The following is a 22,350-nucleotide window of genomic DNA, read 5'->3' as shown; positions in this document are numbered from 1 at the left end:
ATAGGAGTTTTGCTTTATTACAGAATGTGTAGGAAACCCATGACCCAAATAGTCATACTTTTCACTCTAATTCTATCTATACGTAACATTACGTATGGATGGAATTAGAGTGGAAAAGAATGATTCTCCTTTTTGTTGGGGACCCCCTGGAACCCTCTCAAAGACCCCACTTTGGGAACCACTGGTCTAGTTAACTAGCTGTTTTATACTGGATTTAATAACATACTAAATTTCAAATATAGCTCTTTACTGCAGGCTAAATAAATAAAAAAAAAAAAAAGCATTTACATGTTGGAAATGTTGTATAGTGCTGAAAATCTGTTGCATTATTACACAAAGTAATATCTACATAATATCATAGATGTCACCCAGGTTAGAGTTAACAATATTAAGAAAGCACAATCACAATCATGTGTATAAAAGCTTACTTTATGAAGCACAGACTAAATATTCAGTAAATATGTCCTTTACATAGTATAAGCATCCTGTCAAAGAACAGTTCAGATATACAAACAAAACAAACAAAAAGACAGATCCAATGCTGACATCAAAGTGCCTAAGTTTTCATTTTTTAAATTAAACATAACAATCAACAAATCTTTTTTTGTCACAATCCTATATTACAGCACAGGCCTACCCTAGAACATTGGGAAACAATGGTTAGCACAACAGCCAAAGTGACTATAAGGGGAAGTCTCCCTGTAAGAAAGCAGTTATTCATCCTAACAATACAGCTTTATAAAATGGTACGTCCTCTCTGAAAACTCAGCTCCGCTTCAGTATTTTGGTCTGTACAAGGATCCGGTCCCAGGATTCCAGCTGTGATTCCAGGTGTCCAGCCAAGTCCCAAAAGAATCTCAGATCCTATCAGTCACTATTAATATGATATACGAAGCAACAGAAGCGCTGTGTCCAGAGCCAAAGATTTCATATACTGTCGATATCCACAGCTCTGGTTATGTCAACATGCTTCTGTGCCACACTGAGGCTGAGTGAGGGAGGACTTAGCTCACTGATCTACAGTTGTGTCATAAGCAAATTACATAGAAAGAGAAAATGTGTGGTGTGTGTGTGTGGTGTGTGCGTGTGTGTGGGTGGCTTGGAATCAATTAAGGTGCTCACAAACAGCGGTACCGCCACCCCTACCACCACATCCCCACTTCCTCTCACCCTCCTCCCATTAGAAACAGGCTTCATATGTTGTGTTCCCAGTTTGGACAAACGTGTGCTGGATGTCTGTTCTGCTTGTTGTTGGCTGGCAGAGAGCGTCTTACTTAGAAAACCAAAGCAGTCTCTTCTTAGAAAATGAGTCTTTCCTCCCCCTCCCCCTTGTGGAGGATGTTTTGATGGCTACTCTGCTGGTGGAGTTGTTTTGCTGCTGTTCCCTTCTCCATTCCAGTATGCTGACAGGTTTCTTGACTTTATCACGTTAAGCTGGAGCAGACCTGCTGCTACACTCTCCAATAAGCCAGTCTCTCCCAAAAACATCCTCAACTGTTAGGAAGGATGGCAATCAAAGGAATACACCGGTATTAGTAAATGCCTAACACAAGGCCAAGCAAGCTATATTAGGTCCATGTAACATGTTATAAATCAGAACATAGATTGGTTAGATGTTCTGTTTTGGGAGTTAAAGGTATATATTTTGTCAAAAGGATGATGTCTGCCTTGGTGCTGAAGATGCTTTTGAGAGCTCCAGGCCCTGATTGTGATGGCAGTCTTATTCAGCAGAAGGCCATCAGACTGTTTCTCACCAAACATGCTCAAAAATCTTCATAGAAAAAACATGAACCTGCTATATTTACTTCTTCCTGTTGCCTACAGCTTCAACAACTCAACTGCTTAAAAAGAGCATGCCAATGCACACACACACATACACCGGCTGACCCACTCATATGGTACGTCTCCCACCCACACCTTCCTGTTCTGCCCTTCACTTTGATGTTCGGAAACCTCACACCCGACCGTATAATGTTACATATTAGCTCAGTGCACTCTGCCGTGATATAAGAAGAGTAGTTTGTGGGATAAAACGGAACATGGCACAGTGCTTTCATTCAGTCACATACAGTTATCCTCTTCAGTTCAGATTTGACTGGTTGGAAAAAAACATACAGAATAACTGAATACATGTCAGTATTTGGGGTAGCGGCAGCTTCGAAATTCCAGACCCAGATCTCTCTGACAAGTGACTGACTAACACTCTCTAAATCCCTCAACATCTAGTGTCAAGGTGGCCTTGAGTAAGGCACTCAACCTCCAGTTCCTCCGGTGGAGCAGCTTAGTGAACAGTTCAAACCTTGGCTGTTCCTCTTGGCAGCCACTTACAAATGGATGTAGCTGTATGAACGTCAAATGGAAATGGCTGAAAAAGAGCGAGCATGCTCAATGTAAACCCTTCCTGGGGTGAATAAAGGTTTGGAGAATTAAATAAATAAATAAATATGCTATACATGGCAGGGACATGATCCTTCTGAGAAGTTCTTTTGGAGAGTTTTTGTAAGTCTGGGATAGATATGTTGCATCTTCACACGCCACACTCCGCCCATACCGTAGGTCCATACACACGCCTGTGAGTGGCTGGTTGTGTAAACACGAGTGGGAAACAAAAGGCCAAAATGCTACAGTAGTACCATCTCCATCTGCATCACTGCCTGCCTCCTGGAGGACAGGACAGAGAGGACAAAGACAAACCAGTCCGTCTCTCGTTCTTTGTTCTCTTTCTGGCCTTCAACTAAGACATTATGAATGACTTAAAGCTCTGCTCATAACTAAAGACACGTGCATCGCTCTGAGTCTCATTTCAAAATAATACTGATGATGTCGTTATAAATAGTGATCAAAGTAATGATCATTTTAATGTGCAATAGTAAAAGTTCAAAGGTCTGAGGTTTGGTAGGGTCACTTGTTGGGCATCGAGCACGGGCTCTTCATCTTCTTCATCTATTGCTCAAGGACAGAAACTTATCACCAGGGTTGATAAATTCTACGAAGGACAGTGAGTCATTCCTCCTGTTGCTACCCACCTTCTTACTGTAAGTACAACAGGAGGAACGGAGTAGCCCAAAACACTAAATACTAACAGAAAACCCAGTAAGAAGTGGGAGGATTAAGCTAGTTTGGCTTGGAGATGTTGTTTGGTGGGCTTTGGGGTCACTGGTCCTCCTTCCTCCCCTCAGCTCCTCTGTCCTGGGGCAGTGCATCCAGCGGCCCTCCCGTTCAGCCCGCCCTGAGCCTGACTGATGGACGGGGAGGACTGCGTCTTGCGGAGGTGGCACTCGCGGCTGGCCAGGCCACCCTCCATGATCAGGCCAGTCATCACGCTGGCCTCGATCTTCTCGAGGTCATCCGTCTCTGCGCGGATTTTGGCCTGCAGGAGGCTGATGTACGTCTCATACCGAGTCTTCTGCTCAACGAGAGGGGCGGAGGAGAAAGAAAGTGAGAGAAAGAAAGTGAGACTAATAGAAAATGACTCAACAGTGTGGTTCCGGAAGCGAAAGTCCCATTCATTTTCTCCATAAGAATTTTGATTATTAGCCATATTGTCTCAAGTCGATTGTGATTGGTTTAAAGAAATGCCAATAAACCATCCCGGAATGTATGTGTGGACTAGCCAGACCCTCCTCTGCAGCGCTGTAGAGGAAGGTCTGGCAATGAGAGACTAATCCGAGGTAGACTGACCACGAGCCACCAGGTTGTGAAACGATGGTTTATGCCCCTGTAGAAGCCACAATTCCATATAATATCAACAATAATAATAAAAACATGTTTTATTCGCAATGTCATGGAAAAGGACTACACTACCCACAATCCTAAGCATTACAGTGACGTCTCCGATTGGTGGAGCTCGCTGTTACCATGGAAATGTTTACCGTGCCCGCGAACTCGCAAGCGGCTATGTTAACATTATTGTACCTTTGCCTTTTTTGCCGTTTTAAAAATGTTGTTTTGGCCGAATCAAATGTTTTATTGTCGCGGTTCATCTCGTAGCTGATTGGCTAGGTTAGAAGAAAACAATAAAGTTTGATAATGAGATTTCATATGTGTGTTAACTGAACATCTTCCTTGCTACTAATAAAAAAAATACAAAATCATAAATGATATAGCCTAGAAATCTAGACACACCCTAGCGACAGCAAATGTAATTTGCAGCCAGGGTCAGTCTAGCAACTCTCCGTTGGCTTGCGAGCTGGAAAAACCAAACTCTGGTCAGGCCACTCACATCGTGTATAGAGTCGGTGGGCGGGCTTATGGCTGCTGCTGCTGGGAACAGTGTTCTTCTGGAAGACTTGGAGTTAAGATTTTCTTTGAGAAAAGAACAAAGATGGCACTGAAATGATTCTTAAAAAAGGAAGATGTGTTCGGAGTTTTGCCGTTGTAGCGCTATCCTATTGCGTGCAGAGGGAATTTGAAAGACAACCGTTTATCCCGCCCCTTGGATTGAGCCCTGCCAATGGTGAGTTCCCAGACCCAACATCTTGATGTGGGTCTGGCTTGTCAGGCTATAAATGATATACTTATGATAATAGAATGGTTAAGAAAGGAAAACAGCTATCACTTTACACTGGCCATCTGGCATGTTTTTGGTTTCTTAGCTGCGCTTTAACTTGAAAAAAAACATAAGAAAAAAACATTAAAAAAATAAAAATGACACCTGATAAAACAGACAAATTAACGAAGCTATTCAAAGCCCGTACCTCGTACGTGAGGTAGTGCTCCTTGAGCCGGTACTCCTCCCACTCGCGGCTTTTGGGGTCAGCTGAGGGCGAGTTTTTCCGGTGCTCCTCCAGCTCCAGGCTCATCTGCTTCAGCTTGCTCTCATGACTCAGCAGCTGTTCCTCCTGCACCAATCACAGCCCGGACAAAAACCAGAAGAACCCCAAAACAGCCAATCAGATGCAAGTGGACAAAAATAGAATAGTGTGTGTGTGTGTGTGTGTGTGTGTGTGTGTGTGTGTGTGTGTGTGTGTGTGTGTGTGTGTGTGTGCGTGCGTACCTGTTTGAGTCTGGTGGATGAAGACGGCAGGATTGGCCGACAGAATTTCTTCATGGAGCCGATGGCGGCAGGGAAGGCCGGAGCGGAGAACAGCGCCGCCACCAGGTTTATCCGAAAGATCCAAGACATCATCTCCTCCTCACTACTGGAAAGAGAGTGAATGGAGAGAGAGCAGGTGAGTAGAATGAAAATTGTTTCTATTGCTGTACACGTAGTTCGACTCATCAACACAGGTTCATCTACAAGAAAAAGCCTGGTACATTCAACTGGCTGCAGAACATGACAGAAAAAAGACAATCGATTCACAGAATGTAACTGAAATGATGTAATTGTCTAACTAGTATCAACTAGTATTTTGTCATTGCGTGCCTAAATTTACAAAACAATTCCACTGTCTGATAATTGAGATGACAGTGGATTTAGGTATCACAAAATACTCTTATAAAGATCTAATTAGGGAAGAGACTTTTTAGCTACAATTTACTTTATTAAGTACTTTATAAACTCTGGTGCTGCATACAATTCATCTTCACCAGACCCAAATGCAATCTGCGTTTTCAGTGGTGATCCAGAATGAAAGTCTACGGAATCAAGCAGAGTGTTTTCTTAATTGGGGGGGAAATGTGTTTACATTCTGAGTTTTATTTTTATGTATTTGATTCGTTTAAAATCTGCAGAAAATCCATGGATCCGTCCATCCATCAATCCTCTACACCAGCTCATTATGTTCAAGATGGCCCACTGACGGTCTACATCAAAATACATCAAAAAGTTTCAGGATCTTTGGACAATGCCATACATTGAAAACGTGAAAACATTTCAAAACATATATGTATAAAAATGGAAACTTCCATTGTATTTGTCTTATTTCCTGTCCTTTTGAGGCTTAATTGTTTTATGAAGCGTAATGAAAACATCTCAAATTCAACTTACGGGGCGTGCAGCAGGAAGACTCTCCAGTCTGAGGTTTTGAGCTTCAGTACGTTGGCTCTCTTGCTGTAGTCGGTGGCACGAGTGGCTAAAGCGTGGTGGATCCGCACTGCGTTCTTCAGGTCCACCTCGGAAATGTCGGCGTCAGGCTTGTACTCATCCTGGGTAAGTAACAGAAAAAAACAAAGACATACAGAGATTGTAGGTCTTATGTTTTGGAGCCTGTAAATGTTGTTATGTTTCAGTCATTTTGTCTATTATAGCAGAGAATATAGAGAGTATACTAAACTCTTTATCCTGAGACATAGTCCTCATTAAATGAAACAATAAGCCTAAAAATTAGATGATTAGATTAGATGTCCATCACATAATTTAAAATGTTGTGAAAATATCACACTGCTGCTCTCCAGCAGGGGGAGACAAACACACAGCAGAGCAGTCATGCCTCATTTCCTCTTTTAATGCTCCATCTGGCTCTCTCTCACACACACACACACACACACACACACACACACACACACACACACACACACACACACACACACAGCAGCTAGCAGCATCCACCACCGCAATGACAGCGGTGCTGGATGTGTGTTTCTATGGTAACAGAGCAGAGGATGAGGTGTGGTACCTTTTGGAGATACAAGATCATCCCCTTCAGAACCGCGTAGAACTTTTTCCAACCACGGCGACCCCTCGGGGCTGGAAGAGAGAAAAGCGAAGAAATAAAAAAACTTTTGGCATATTTTTTACAATAAGTTATTATGAATTTGTTCATTTCAGTTAAGTGTGTGTGTGTGTGTGTGTGTGTGTACAATCACTCACTGCGTTTGCCGTCCATGTCAGCGTGGCTCTTGCGGGTCAGCACTCCATGTTTGTAGGTAACGGCATTTAAGAGAATGGGAATGGCGATGAAAGGGTTATGGCCGTCCGTTACCCTGGCAACACGCTTACTCCCACCCTCACATTGCTCCTCCACCAGCTCTGACAGACTCTTCCTCAGCTCCTCCTCCTCACTGCGCACACAAATACCCATTCAGACAAACCTGAGCAGCACATATTCAAGTGTACTTACTTCTGAAAAAACTTGCGTAGCCCAAGTACTTTTCCTTTTCACGAACACAAAATGCATACTCACACTGCCCACTCAAGCTTCTCATTCTTGATAGAGTTATACAAGACCTGTGTGGGCAAGGCAAGAAAAGAGAGGAACTGTAAACATTCTCTTTTAACCTGACTACAGGGTAAAGAATGTGAAGACATGCTTCAATTCTGAGGCTAAGACAAAAAGAGGTTTTGTGGTTGCTGTACTTTCTCATGAGGCGATCTGTACCTTTAATAAGTCTTTAGGGAAGTCTTTGCCATTGTTGAGGCCATCGAGATTACTGATGAACTGTTGGCAAGACATCTTCTTCCCAATGTTCTGAGGAGAGGTGAACAGACAGACAGATAGACAGACACAAAACAATCAGTTCAATTAACGTTTTAACGTGTGGAAGTAAACTGGTCAATCTTTAGCTCAGCTCGTTATCCACAGAAGTTGACAAATATTCAAATTCCAAAGCAGCTGATAATTTCAACCTAGTTTTAAGTGCTCTAACCTGAATGCAGTTTTGCAACTATCCACTGGGTGGCAGTGTTATGCTGCTGGTTCTACTAGTAGTGGCGGTGAGAGGTTCCACCTTTTGTGTTAGTAACAGCTTACTAGAGCTGGGCAATATATCGATATTATATCGATATCATGATATGAGACTAGATATTGTCTTAGATTTTGGATATCGTAATATGGCCGGGTTGTCTTTTAAAAGGCTGCATTACAGTAAAGTGATGTCATTGTCTGAATTTACCAGACTGTTGTAACTGTTCTATTATTTGCCTTTACCCACTTACTCATTATATCCACATTACTGATGATTATTTATCAAAAATCTCATTGTGTAAATATTTTGTGAAAGCACCAATAGTCAACATTACAATATCGCTGCGGTGTCGATATCAAGGTATTTGGTCAAAAATATCGTGATATTTGATTTTCTCCATATCGCCCAGCCCTACAGCTTACCATAAATTTCCTTAGCCTCTTATTATGATGCATCATTACAGGGTGAAAACATAGGGAGGCGTTTCTGTATTACTTCCCCTTTTCTGTCTGAATAAAGCCTGTAACCTAAACAGATACAGCTGTGGGACTAAATCTGAATCGACTCGCTACTGTTATAGAAAAAAGAAAAAGAAAACAAGATTTGGTTTGTGGCTTCCTATTTGCATTTTCATCTGAGGAGGCCCACGTAACAGACAAGACAACCCTGCTCCCTTTTCTAGGAAAAGTACAAGAAAAAAAAGGATGGGATATAACAGGTGTCACAAAATGTTTTATGCTCCATTTAATCTGCTGTTCACTTTGTTTGAATTTGAACTCTATTTTAGACATTGTGATTTGCAGCACTGCAGATCAATTGTATTTCTCATTGCTTATACCAGTACTGCATTTTATTCTAAGCAGAATAAATCAGCTACTGATCATTTCTTTTTGGTAAACAATATTTAAGCAACCAAACATTTTCTGTCAATGCACAACAATGTTTAAAAAATGTATATATCCCTGTGTGTGCATCCTTTATTATGAGCCTAATGTGACTGATCAAATTTTAAATAATCATGACTTAATGAAATGGTATTATTAGCTGACAAGAGGAGGCACAGATGTCAATGAGGACAGTGTTAGTACTATAAATATACTTACCACCTGCACGGGTGGAGAGAGACCAGGCGGCCACATTTGGTTAGCAGGGGAAGGATTTGAAAGGGAGGAAAAGGAAATTGAAAAGAGAGAAAGGATATCAGGTCGAGGAGGGAAATTCACTCGCAGGCGGGTCGAGGAAAAGCAAAGCACAGGACCTACGATACTGATCGTGTTATGCTGCCCAGATCACAGTGCTCCAGTTTAGAACCGAGCAGATGAGACTATTCGAGGAGAGGAGAGACAGAAACAGGTCAGAAAGTAGGCCGCGGAGGAGAGAGAAAGAGAAAGAGAGAGGAAAGGGTTGACAGAAAGAACAAGAAATAGATAGAAAAGAAGGTGTGAATGGAGACATGCCATTGCTGACAAAGGACTGTCTTTATACTTTGATTTGCAGGAAGACTAGTCTATATCAACGATGTTTCTTTTACGGGATAGTTCCGTGCCGCCGAAGGTTCTGCCGGATGTCCCTCATTTTCAGATGGATGTCCCTCACCTTCTGATTTCTTTGTGTTGGCATTCTAAACTCCGGTCGATTCAGAAAACATCCTCCGAGCTAGAACCGACAATCAAATTATGTCTATCTTTTTTTTGAGTAAAATTCTCATCACACACTCGACAGCCATTATAATTCCAGAGCTCGCCTCCCTACGTGCACGTTCCAACCAAAACAAGTTCCTTCCCGAGGCTATTTTGCTGAGGCACCGTTGCTCCGTCCGGCGCTTTGCGCCGCCCAAGGCGATTGTGCGCCGCCCAAGGCGATTGTGATTGGTTTAAAGAAATGCTAATAAACCAGAGCACGTTTTTCTCCCATCCCGGAATTCTTTGTGGACTAGCCAGACCCTCCTCCGCGGCACTGTGGAGGAAGGTCTGGCAATGCGAGACTACAGGAAGACTAGAGGAAAAGGGAATCCTGCAGAACCAGAAAGATAGACAACTACAGTACATACATGTCCGTGTAGATCGGTGTTGAGCAGCATAAGGGCGCAGGTCAATGTGTGGGCTCCATCTGCAACAGGACATTACACAAGGCCGACGTCAGCTAAATGTCAAATCACTCCTCTACACACACATGCACACGCACACGCACACGCACACACACACACACACACACACACACACACACACACACACACACACGCACATGTGTGAATGCAGTGCCATACATTCCTTTATAGTTCATTCAGACACAAATAACACACACACATCTGCAGAGCTGCATAAATAGCCGGCATGCTAAAATAATCAGCTAGTTTTTGAAATGATTCAGTATTTTTTATTACGCAAGTACTCATAACTTTACCGCCGCAGTGTAAATATGCTGCAGTCAAGAGTGTTTGTTTAACTGGGATTGAAATGGGAAACTGTAAAAGTAATGTCAAATCAATTTACGTATATATATAATAAAACATGTCGTATTTTTAATTTTTTTATGACTTATTGTATTTATTATATTGTTCCTCATACCGTCGTTGTCGTCATCACCGTCATATTCTTCGTGGCTCTGGCCTTCTTCAGAGGTAAGTGTCTGGGGGTTGCAGTGGCAGAAGCGTCTGGAGAAATGTACAAGGACCCTCTCTCTCTCCTGGGTCTCTCCCATCAGTGGAAAGGCCTTTAAGAAGTTCCTGTCACACACAAGTCACAGGTTAACAGGAGATCAAATGGTTTCCGATAATGCATCTCTGAAAAATATAGGATTTCATCACTTCTGGCAGTAAATAGAATTTGCGGAGGAATTCAGCGCTCAATGGTGTTTTAAGCCCCCAAGCAGCGCTGCCTGGAAGACGACGTTGGGGGCTTAAAACACCAAAGCCGACAGCTTTGTTGGAAAACCTTATCAGACATTTGACTTTGAGAAAAACTGCAACAGTCAAACCTGCTTTTTAAAACTTCGTGACTCGTGGTCATGTGTGTATATTGTCATAATGAAGGATTGTGTCATCTTTATCTTTATGTGTGTGTGGTCTTGTGTTGAGAACTAGCTGCACTTCTGAACTGCAAATAAATGGATTTGATTTGGTAACCGTATGACAGAATCAAGAGGTTTCACACAGTCTCACTTTCATTCTTTCCAGGTGATACATTAATGTAGAGTTGAAACAGAAAGTCTAATAATCAATTAGTCAATTGACGGAAAAATTATCTGCAACTATTTTGATTGAGTTTCATTCATTTTTCAAGCAAAGGCGACAAATATTCGGGCTGGTTCAAGCTTCTCTGTGAGAAATGTGAGAATTTGCTGTTTTGTTATAAAGTAAATTGAATCTTTTGGGGATTTAGAATTTTGGTTGGACATAACAATATGTGAAGACATCACCTTGGACTTGAATTTGTGATATTCTTTTGCCATTTCTTTTCAAATTTCATTGACTAAACAATATATCTTGATCGAAAGAATTTCTATGCAGTCAGATTAACGCAGGCAACTACAATAACCTTCATTAACCCATTACTGTACATTAGGGCTGTGATAAGTGACAACGTTGTTGAATATCGCCATAACGATATTACTCGTGATAAATAAACAGGTATTAAATTGTACTTAGTTCTGCTGCTTTCAGTATTCTGCTAAAATACAACAAATTGCTTGTTGAATTTAAAATAAAAGGAAATCATTTCTAACTTTCTTTAATTGAACACATTGAACAGTGAATTGAATATGAAAGGCAGCACTAAAAAAACTGTACACTTTAAAGTGTGGTTTTCTACTGATATTTTCTTTCAACTAACACAAAAAGTCTTTGAGTGTCTTTCGCGATGTGTTTATTGTGCCAGAGTTGATACTGCGATGACGATTAAAAAAAAATCTATATATTGTGCAGCCCTACTGTATATGTACACATTATGATGATTATTTCATTCCTACCAGACATTATTATGGCTGACCTTAGTGTGAAGACCTTGGTATCCAAGATCCAAACAATACCCAAATGAATGCAGGACTTTTCCTTTGTGAAGTGTTAGTTTTTAAAGTCCTCATATCATGCTTTTTGGCTTTTTCCCTTTCCTTTATTGTGTTATATATCTTTTTTGTGGACGTTATAGGTTTACAAAGTGAAAAAGCCCAAAGTCCCCCCCAAAGGGACTTACCATCTCCAACAGAAAACACTGTTCACAAACTGCTCCAAACAGCTCTATTGTAGTCCAGCCTTTACTTCAGAGACAAACGTGGTCACTTTGGAACACACGTTATAATGCTCACCTAGCTGCTAGCATGGCACGCCCTCATACTCTGCTTCTGACTGGCTAGTAGTCCTTACCTAGGTACTGTCAGGGCACGCCCTCATACTCTGCTTCTGACTGGCTAGTAGTCCTTACCTAGCTACTGAGCATGTGCGACTCCCAACAAAGATTGAACAGAAATGAGATGTCTCACTCTGTAGCTAAAACAGAGAGCTCAACACACAGGGTGAAAAGAGGAGCTGCAGCAATGTGCAGTACAACAAATATATGTTTTCTGAAAATTAAACCATGTAAACCTATTCTGATATAACCTCTAAATACAATTATGAACCTGGAAATGAGCATAATATGAGCACTTTAACAACAGTATACTGATCTGGCCCAGTCTGAAGTGCACACACGAGGTCTCTTAACTGAACACGGTGGGCTGAAGGCAGCAGTTGGAGACAGCAACATGTCAGGTACAGGGAAGTGATGTACTCCGCAGCATTCAGCTACACTGGCTAACTGTACTCAACACGACAGCTTGATTAGCACAAAGCTAATGCTTTGTGACGAGGGGGGGGGGGGAGGGACGTCCACATCACCCACTCATCACTTCCAAATGCTGACTGTGCATTACCTCAGGGCTCGATCCAGCGACAGGCCGGAGAAATCAAAGAAGCTCAGGTACTCCGATGCCACCAGCTGGCTGAACTCATTACTGCAGGGAGACAGAGAGAGAGCGTCAGCACATCAACGTGGCACTGAAGACGTATGAATGCGTTATAGAAATGTTTTACTTGACAGCTCTGTATTAGAGAATGCTCTTCTAGTGATGCTATAAGAATAAAGTACGCTTGTGCAGATGTGGTTGCTTGTGTGCATTCTTACATGTCCATCTATGTGTACATTATGTCTGTTTGCTCATACTGAACACATGTAACTATGTAAACATGTTTTCCTCTGTTTCTGGCTCTGGTTGTCAGTCCTTTAGTCATCATGTATGCACATGTGCAGTGTTGGAGGAGGAACTAGTTACATGTAGCGCCGTAATTTAATTACAAAATAAAGGTAACTGTAATCCGTTACAGTTACTGGGATGTGAAATGTGTAAATAAATGACTAAACTGAAAATGTCCATGATTAAATTGGGGGTTGCATCTGAATATTTTCTGTAAAAAGCTAGGCTATATGTTGAATAATATTTATTTTTGTTGCTTTGCATGTTTTTCATGTGCACAACGTCTTCTTTTGCCATTTCCAGCCACAGCCGTTTAGTAAAGTTTGATGCTGTTTGAATTTGCAGCGCCATAGCTGTCATTAGAAATTTAGAAAAGGAATCAAAAAGTTATTGAATGTAGCCTAATAAGTTATTATATATTATATATATATAACTAATTACTTTGATAAAGTAATAGTTACAGTACTATTACATTTGAAATAGGGTAACTTGTAATCGGTAACCTATTACATTTCCAAAGTAACTGCTGGGCGATATGGAGAAAATTAAATATCTCCATATTCTTGACCCATTACATCGACGTTGATATGGCAACAATATTGCAGGGTTGACTATTGGTGCTTTCACAAAATATTTTCACAATGAGATTTTAGATAAATAATCATCAGTAATGTGGATATAATGACTAAGTGGGTAAAGGCAAATAATAGAACAGCTACAACAGTCTGGTCAGTTCAGAAAATGACATCACTTTACTGTAATGCAGCCTTTAAAACCAGGAAAAGACAACACTTGTGTCATATGACAATATCCAAAATCTGAGACGATATCTAGCCTCATATATCGATATCGATACAATATTGATATATTGCCCAGCCCTACTGCACAAGTGTTACTGTGTGTGCGTGCTCACTTCTTGCCCAGGTGTCTGGCCACGTCACAGCGTTTGAAGCCCTCGAGGTGATAGAGGCGCTTGGCCAGCCTCTTGGCGGCCTCGCAGTCGGCTCGGCAGCCATTGGCCAGAGTGTCGGTGCTGCCGCGCTCCAAACGCTCCAGACTGCCCAGATCACACTCCTCTGAGTCAGACAGCACGTCTGTGAGGTTGGCATCACTGGAGGAGAGAACATACGCACACACGCACAAACGCACAAACAAACAAACACACAAAGCAGGTGCCTTTAGGTTAATTAATTGAAGACATGTCCGTCGTTTCGCGCCCACACACTTAAAACCAGACAGAGGAAACTGAACTGCTGAGCATAAAACTCAATTACATAAACGTATGTTCACATATACACAAACAAAAGTCAAATGAGGTTTGAATGACTTGTCATGACGCTGACCCAGTTTCGTTCAAAGCAATGAATCTAAAGGCTGATGGGAATGGGGAAGCGGCTTTCATCAGCCGCAATCTCTTCCAAAAAAGCTCCACTCATCTCAGACTGTTAACCTCTAACAATAAAGTGCTGTAATATAAAAAAATGTGAAATAAAGTGCTGTAATATAAAAACCTCAATTCTACTTTTGTATTCCTCTGTTTCAGGCACATGTAGTAGGGATAGACCGATTATCGGCCCTGGCTGATTATCGGGCCGTTTTTTGGCAGTTTGCAGATTATCTGTATCAGCGTTTTATTTGCCTGATAACCGATACAGTTAATTCATTAAAAAATGCGCTACTTTGGCTCGGCTACAGCTCTGTCTGTCCCTCTGCTTCGATTTCACTCATCACTGAGTCTGACTTAATGTCCTCTGACTATCTTTTACTGGGTATTATGTTGAAAGTTTCTCATTTATTAAATAATTGCTTAAAGCATTTAAAGTAAGTTTTGTGTTGGAGTTTGTAACATTCCAAAATCTTAATTTTGACTTAAAGATTTTCATTTTCACTGTAAATGCATATCGGTTACAAATATCGGTTATCGGTTTCATTAACTACTAATAATCGGTATTGGCCCTAAAAAAACAGTGGTGGGGGTGGATCCCCAACATGTAGCCTGGAAGTTAGAGAAGTGAGCTTTCCATTTATAAAGGCCCATATAGTGAACTGGCCTCAACGACTCCCATCAACTTGCCCTTGAGCAAAACCCCAAACTGAACAAGTATATTGTCCATCTCATGCTCATTGTCTGTCACTAGGCTGTCTATTCCAGCTGTGAATGGGTGTATCTGTGTGATTATGAATCAGGGCGTTCCTGCAAAACACTGAATGTACTCAATTACCCCTGCAGGAATAGTTAAGGTTAAAAAAAAATTAGACCAGTTGCCAAATAGTTGAAAAATGAGAGTGAACATGCAGCTTTCACTGAGTAACGACTTGCAAAGTCTGCATGAATGGCATGTTCTTGAACACTATGTATCCTATTTGACATTATAATCCTCTTCTTTAAATTTTAACATAGTAATGCCTCAAACTGAAATGCATTGAAAAGTTAAACATACTGAATTGTAAACTATTGGTAACGATTATGAAACCAGCTTCCTCTTCAGGATCTTTTTAGCTTCACTAGACTTCCACTTCTGCAGCTGCTATCCGTTTTTAATTGAAGACACATTTTTTTATTAGATAATACAGAAAGACAGGAAAGTGGGCTGGATTCGAACCTGGGCCGCTGGCAAGGACACAGCCTACATGGGACCAGGTGAGCTAGAGGACGCCCCTATTTAGGGCAAAAATGTCAAAGCACTTGCAATGTTATTGAGTGTAAATAATGCCTGTAGAACCAATAACAGCTGACTCAACTAAGAAAAGAAGACTTGAAGAAATAAGGCCATCAGTGTAGACTGCAATGCAGTGTCTTGCTCAGGGACACAGTTTAATGAACTAATCAGGCTTCACACTCTATATAACCGTTAGTGTCATCAAGAGAACAGAGAGAATCAATGCAAGAGCATTAATTAGTGCCCTACTTATTTATTTATGACTTACTGAGGTAGTTTGATTAAAGGTCTTATGACATGCTGCTTTTTGGATGCTTTTATATAGACCTTAGTGGTCCCCTAATACTGTATCTGAAGTCTCTTTTATATAGACCTTAGTGGTCCCCTAATACTGTATCTGAAGTCTCTTTTATATAGACCTTAGTGGTCCCCTAATACTGTATCTGAGTCTCTTTTATATAGACCTTAGTGGTCCCCTAATACTGTATCTGAGTCTCTTTTATATAGACCTTAGTGGTCCCCTAATACTGTATCTGAAGTCTCTTTTATATAGACCTTAGTGGTCCCCTAATACTGTATCTGAAGTCTCTTTCCTGAAATTCAGCCTTGGTGCAGCATTACAGCCACTAGAGCCAGTCCCACAATGAGCTTTCCTTAGGACGTCCCATTTCTGTGTCTGTAGCTTTAAATGCTATTGAGGAGGAGAGAGGGAGGGGCAATGTGGAGGATGGGGGTGTGGCCTCGATCAGCTTGCCATGGGCAAAGCAGAGAAAGGGGAGGTAACCTTTCCCCTTATGACATCATAAAGGGAAGATTCCAGATCAGCCCATCTGAGCTTTCATTTTCTCAAAGGCAGAGCAGGATACCCAGGGCTCGGTTTACACCTATCACCATTTCTAGCCACTGGGGGACCATAGGCAGGCTGGGAGAACTCATATTAATGTTAAAAAAAAAACTCATAAGGGACCGTTCAGTATTTATGGAATGGACCACCGGGGGAAAATAGGGGAGGGTCATGTCTTTTATTTTTTGCTGAGGGGAGGGTCATCCAACATTTTTCAGTCCAGAGGGGGGGGGTCACCCAAATTTTGTATTCATGAAACAGCAAAATTTCAAAGTGGCTTGTTTGGTGCATATTTTTCCATGTATCTCCATGTAGCTCTCTCAGTCTCGGCCCTCCTTCGTTACCAGATGGTCTGACCCATGAGTTTGCTGGGGGGGCAGAGGGAGCTGCCCCCCTGGTGGCTGAAATGGATAATTGCATTGTTTAAAAAATGAGTGGAATTATAACGTCTGGCATGATCAGATATTTTATAAATATCTTAAATAACACAAAACAACTAAATGGTGGTAGGTAATACATCTGATTTCATATACTGCTTTAGTAAAAAAAATATTACCTGGCTGACGATGGGAGCAGCAGGACGCAAAAAACGAAAGTTACTGTTGCGCTATGTCTGGACATCTTACCGTGCCAACCTTGCAATAAAGGTTTCCTAAATGCCACATTTGATGTCAGCTTACTAATTGATTGCGGGTTTTGTGTAGATTTGGACTTTTATACGTTTATTCCACTTTGTTTAAACGGTGAAGTGGAGAGGCCTAGTGACGAGCAACCAGTTTGTGTGTTGAACGTTACCCAGAGTGCCTTGCTGACTGGTCTCAATATTTTATTGTTTTATTTCATATGAATACTAGTTTACTAGATGAGTAACTTAGTATTTGAAGTAATGCAGTAATGCAGGAAGTGTGCATTTAGTTTCCATGCTCATTGTGTTTTCACAACGTTAGTGAGTAAATCTACTGAAATGGCCACCACACCATAACAGAGGAGTGTGAGCGTCAGATGAGAATGCAGAGGTTTAGTCACGTATGTCATGGTTGTAAAAAAACAATGGGAATTTGTATATCTTAGTAAAAACCAAACCAGTACAGAAGGTATTGGTAAATTGCTGGGGGAGGGTCATGCCTTTTTTCCAAATCATTTTGGAGGGTCATAGAATTTTTTTTACTGGCAAGGGGAGGGTCATGTCTTTTTTGGCTAAAGGTCCCAAAACTCCTCCGGTGGCCCCTTAAATAAATAACGAACAGTCCCTAAAGTGAAATTTTCATGCCATGGGACCTTGAAGATATTGAGTTGTGTCCACCACAGTCCATCAGTGAGTTAGGGAGGGAGTTAATTAAGCCTTGCTGTTGGTTTGGTTTACACATTAAAAAACAACCCTTACAGACAATACATCAATCATTCAAGCAAAATAGCATGACATTTAATATCATGTTTTATGATCAGGAAGGAACAATCTGCACTCTATTGTTGTATTAATACAAATAAGCACAAAACACCTATCTCCGATTTATTTCTTAAGAAAGAGACTCCACACATTTACGTAAATCAGTATAAATGGCATTTCCTCATTTCCTGTCTGTGTGTGCATCTGCGTGGCACTGTCAGCATTCTTGCCAGATGATTCAGATGTTTTTTTGCATAATCAGATCAGCCCAATTGCATTACCCTCACAAATTGAATACACTACGCGCTGTTGTCGTAAGGGATTTGCTGGTTACCATGGATACAGCGGAAGCCAAAGTGTCCTGTGCTAGAAGAAGAAGTAAAGGGATTGTGGACTACCTTATGGCTGTCTTAACACAATTTCACAATGTGGCACAAAGGGGCATCAGACAAAAACTGACTGATACAAAAGACTGACAAATAAACCAAACAAGTATCCATAGCCAGGAGTCAGTCCTGGGCCCTGATTTCTCTACTCCAGGCAAGGTTACACTATCCTGTCTTGACTGACTCATTAGGCTCTCAGAATCACTCTTCATCTGGCCCCTGACCTTGGACCAATTTGCCTCGGGACACACCACAAGGAGCTATTGGCCCTCGACAACACAGCTCCCAGGGTCACTGGAACACATTACCCCTCCACCATTACGAGGTGGGTCATGCAAACTCCTCCACCTTATCGTGGCGGAGCATCACCGCCAAGAATGACTATAAGATTGTAGATAAGGTCGGGTGAAAGCAGATCATTTGCAGGGTGCCTGGGCTCCTCCTTAGGGACAGGGTGGGGAGTTTGTATATCCGGAAGGAGTAAAACCACCGCTCTTTCTTGTGGAGAAGGAGCCAGTAAAGGTGGTTTGGGGATCTGAAAAAAATGCTTCCTGTATATGACTCCCTCTGGAGATATTCTGGACATGTCCAACAAGGAGGAGACCTCTGGGCAGACCCAGTATCCGCTCAATAAACTGCATGTCCCACCTAGAAACCCCCTTTGGGACCCAGACAAGTGGTTAAAAAAAGAAAAATGGATGGATTGAAATATGTACATATTGCACAAAGACATAAGCACACACACACACACACACACACACACACACATATGGACACAAAATAAAATGAGTCTCTGGTAAACCATCAAAACAATATCTAGCCTGGTGTTTGCAGTGAAATTGCTTTCGCTTGTCTGACTATATTAATTCACTATGGACTCAGAGAGACCTCATAAATCATTCAAAGCTCATATCAGTCATGGGGCTAAAAAGATGCCGGGCTCCCCCAATTCACTGCTGCTGGCAATAATAGAGCCAACACACACACACACACACACACACACACACACACACACACACACACACACACACACACACACACACACACACACACACAGTAAGAGAGACACACAACATGAAGTGTCAAATATCTAGTGCAGGCCTTTTGTGCCAAGATACTTGGCGTCACTGAGGGCCAAGTGGCATACAGTAAACCTATTTGTCTATCTAAAGGCACAATTCTGTATCCCCAGGCCACACTTATTCATCCACTGTGACCGCCACTCACTCTGTGTGTGTGTGTGTGTGTGTGTGTCAGAGATAGAGAGCATGATGGTGCATGCCAGTGACTCACATGTTAATCTCTTTGGCTGTGCACCACCCACACCTACACTTACAAGGTGTGTCTGCATAAAAGAGGTGTGTGTGTGTGTGTGTGTGTGTGTGTGTGTGTGAGGGGGAGAAGGGGAGGATCTCTGTGGCATCTCCCACCAGGGTAACTATTATGGGATTAACCGGATTATCAAAATGTGGTCATTTCCCGGACTTTTCTTTCATTTTCTTTGATCAACAGATAAATGAGAGAGCACACACACATATGAGAGCTCTTTGTTGTGTGTTTTTGTGCATGTGTGTCAGACAGGTCATCTGCTTGTAGATACAATCTGAGAGTAAAAACTGTTGCAATATTGGACTCCTACATGTAAAACAAACAAGCGACACCTCAAGCCTAGAAAATGAGAGAAAGTGACATGTATCCACACGTTTTTTTGTTATGTTTCTGGGTCATCAACTAAGACCATGATGGGTAAAAAGTTGCTCATTTTGACTTTTTAAAGTCAGACATGAAAATAACAGTTTAGAGCAATTAGGCATCTTTAAGTGGGCTATAGCTACGAATCTTTATCTCATACCTCAATTAGAGCTGAAACAATAATCCATCTATTGATTGGTCACTGGACAAAATCAGCAATCATTTTGATAATCAACTTTCCATTTTAAATCATTTACCGTATAAGTCACTGGTTGCAGTTTCTCAAATTTAAGGATTTGTCATGATTTTCTCATTTTTATATTAACTGTAAACTGAATAGCTTTGAAGGCATGAGCTCTGGGAACTTGTGGTGAGCATTTGTCACTATTTTCTGGCATTTATTTATAACTAAACAATGAATTGATTATTCAAAAAAGGGATTGATTTATTGATCATGAAAAGAACTGTTAGTTGCAGGCCTATCACATTATAACTATAACTATAATCATATAACTCTTGCCTTACTACATGCCATTCTAAAATAATAAGTCCTGATAAAATTGATGGTAAAACCATGCCAATTTCTCTTAATCCACTACATTGATTACAGGCATTTAAAGTCCCTAAAGGAATATGCAACATAAGATTAAAAAATAAAAAACGTTTAAATTACTTTTATCCCGATTTTGGTATCATACATAAGTGCAGAAATACAATAGAGGTACTATAGAGATCGTTTGCCAGAGTAAAGTAACAGTACAGCTACCTCACTATTTCCATTTTGCCACGCAGCATAATGTTAATGTTCCCACCCATTTGGACGTGAAATCTTAAAACAATTCCTGATCTGTCGAAATCTGAAACTTACAGTAGTTGCAGCAAAAGGTCGAAGTGAACATCATATTCCTGTTTCCACATCGTCTCTCGGAAATTTGGAAATCAGCGGTGAAATGCGCGCTGAGGTCCGACCGCCTCATCATCCAGTCCTCGGTAAAATCTGCATCGGCCCGGTTTGTTATTTCACTTCAAGCCAAATCAGTTTTCTTCAAAGCGGAAGTCAGGTCATAGATAATAAGAGACTATTCTGTTGACAAATGACACTGTAGCGTTATTTCACCATAGTGTCAACAGACACGGAATGTGTTGGGAGTTTTTTTTCCTTGAAGTTTGTTGGAACGTCTGAACGCTCCACAGAGGAGAGGATGTTGGGGGCGGAGCAACCCAATATACAGACTTTTCCTGATGAATTACTGTTCCTAGTGGTGGCTTTACAATGGCCCTGTGTGTCCCAGCCAACACAACTTCCTCTGCATTTAAGTGAAAGGATCTGAGCCAGCAGATCAGTTCAATATCAGCAGGACGTCCTGTATTTGGACTCGGTTCACTAAGCTGCTTTCCAGCATCTAGTCATTTCATGTGGTTATTTCTGTACATTACTCCAGTGTATCCTTCAATATGGCTCCGCAACCACCGATGCATGACAGAGTAAAGCTGCCTAAAAAGTCTAACCTAAAATGATTAAATCTATTTTGCAAGAGACAAAATACCTAAATTCCTATATATTTTTTTTTATTCAAAATGAGTACGCCACATTAGCGATTGATCTAAAATGTTATAGGGCATGCAGCATATGATAAATAGTCACCGACTGGAGGACAGAACCTACCTTTTATGTATCTGTAAGGGTGCACAGACATACAAATAATCCTCACACACTATGTAAATGATTATGCTCCCCACTACACACACACACACACACACACACACACACACACACACACACACACACACACACATACATATACTGTATTTTTATAAGACACCCTGACACATCCCTGCATGCTAACCTCAGCATCTAAATCCCTCCTTCCTCTTTCTCGTCTGGTGGAAAGAAGAACAATAGAAAAATCAGAGGACAGAGAGGCAGCTGTAGGGTCAAAAGTACAAAATTTGGAGGATGAGATGGAAGATGAGAATGGAGACAAAACCCTGGAGGCAGTTTGATTGGTAGTTTGGACAGGCGAGCAATCTATGAGATTCACTGCAACCGGGTTCTGCGCATTATTAGGTACAGACAACAACAATGACTACATTTCCTTGACGACAACAATAAAACTGAAGTTTAGTCAGCACTGGGACCAGAATACTTTTTTTAGACCAAGCAGACGCTGCTGAATACTGATCACTCATCAGTTTTTTAACTCATGGATAACCTTTGTCATTTACACACCATGAACTTTTCAGACAGCAGAATACTAAACCTGTTGACCACCGCAGATGTGATGTTCTCATGGCAGCCAGCACATGGGAATAAGTGATTCCGTGTTTGGAGCAGTTAGCCAGAGATACTTGAGATAAGTGCTCCTCGCCAATATATGCAGCCTGTTAAAAGGAGTCCTTATTTTGTGCTCCTCAATCAGTCAGCCATACTGCCATAATGCCAAAGATAGAGTCAGAAAGCAGTTCAGGCTTTCGTCCAGTTCCATCTACCCTGTGTCCTAGAAACCAATAAACTCAAAACAGAACACAATGTCTACATGTGTTTTGTGGCGAAGCCTTAAGAACATGGTCCCCGGGAAGTCCTGTGGG

The 22,350-nt window shown here is 41.4% G+C and overlaps 1 protein-coding gene across 1 annotated transcript in view; it reads right to left on the bottom strand.

Annotated features, from left to right (window-relative positions):
* Positions 1-413: 413 nt before the first annotated feature.
* Positions 414-22,350, bottom strand: part of psd2 (pleckstrin and Sec7 domain containing 2) — a 55,989-nt gene continuing 34,052 nt past the window's right edge. Inside the window, exons 6-17 of the mRNA XM_036005606.1 lie at positions 13,706-13,903; positions 12,472-12,552; positions 10,134-10,291; positions 9,617-9,675; positions 7,260-7,349; positions 7,065-7,108; positions 6,752-6,942; positions 6,558-6,628; positions 5,930-6,087; positions 4,997-5,141; positions 4,698-4,841; positions 414-3,406 (exon numbers count right to left, since the gene is read on the bottom strand). Coding sequence (XP_035861499.1) covers positions 3,176-3,406; positions 4,698-4,841; positions 4,997-5,141; positions 5,930-6,087; positions 6,558-6,628; positions 6,752-6,942; positions 7,065-7,108; positions 7,260-7,349; positions 9,617-9,675; positions 10,134-10,291; positions 12,472-12,552; positions 13,706-13,903 — 1,570 coding nt within the window. The 3' untranslated portion in view covers positions 414-3,175. The remainder of the gene's footprint in view (positions 3,407-4,697; positions 4,842-4,996; positions 5,142-5,929; positions 6,088-6,557; positions 6,629-6,751; positions 6,943-7,064; positions 7,109-7,259; positions 7,350-9,616; positions 9,676-10,133; positions 10,292-12,471; positions 12,553-13,705; positions 13,904-22,350) is intronic.

The sequence above is a fragment of the Sander lucioperca genome, chromosome 1, assembly GCF_008315115.2.
Source record: "Sander lucioperca isolate FBNREF2018 chromosome 1, SLUC_FBN_1.2, whole genome shotgun sequence".
NCBI classification, from domain to species: domain Eukaryota; kingdom Metazoa; phylum Chordata; class Actinopteri; order Perciformes; family Percidae; genus Sander; species Sander lucioperca.
This window is presented reverse-complemented; position numbering and strand designations above follow the sequence as displayed.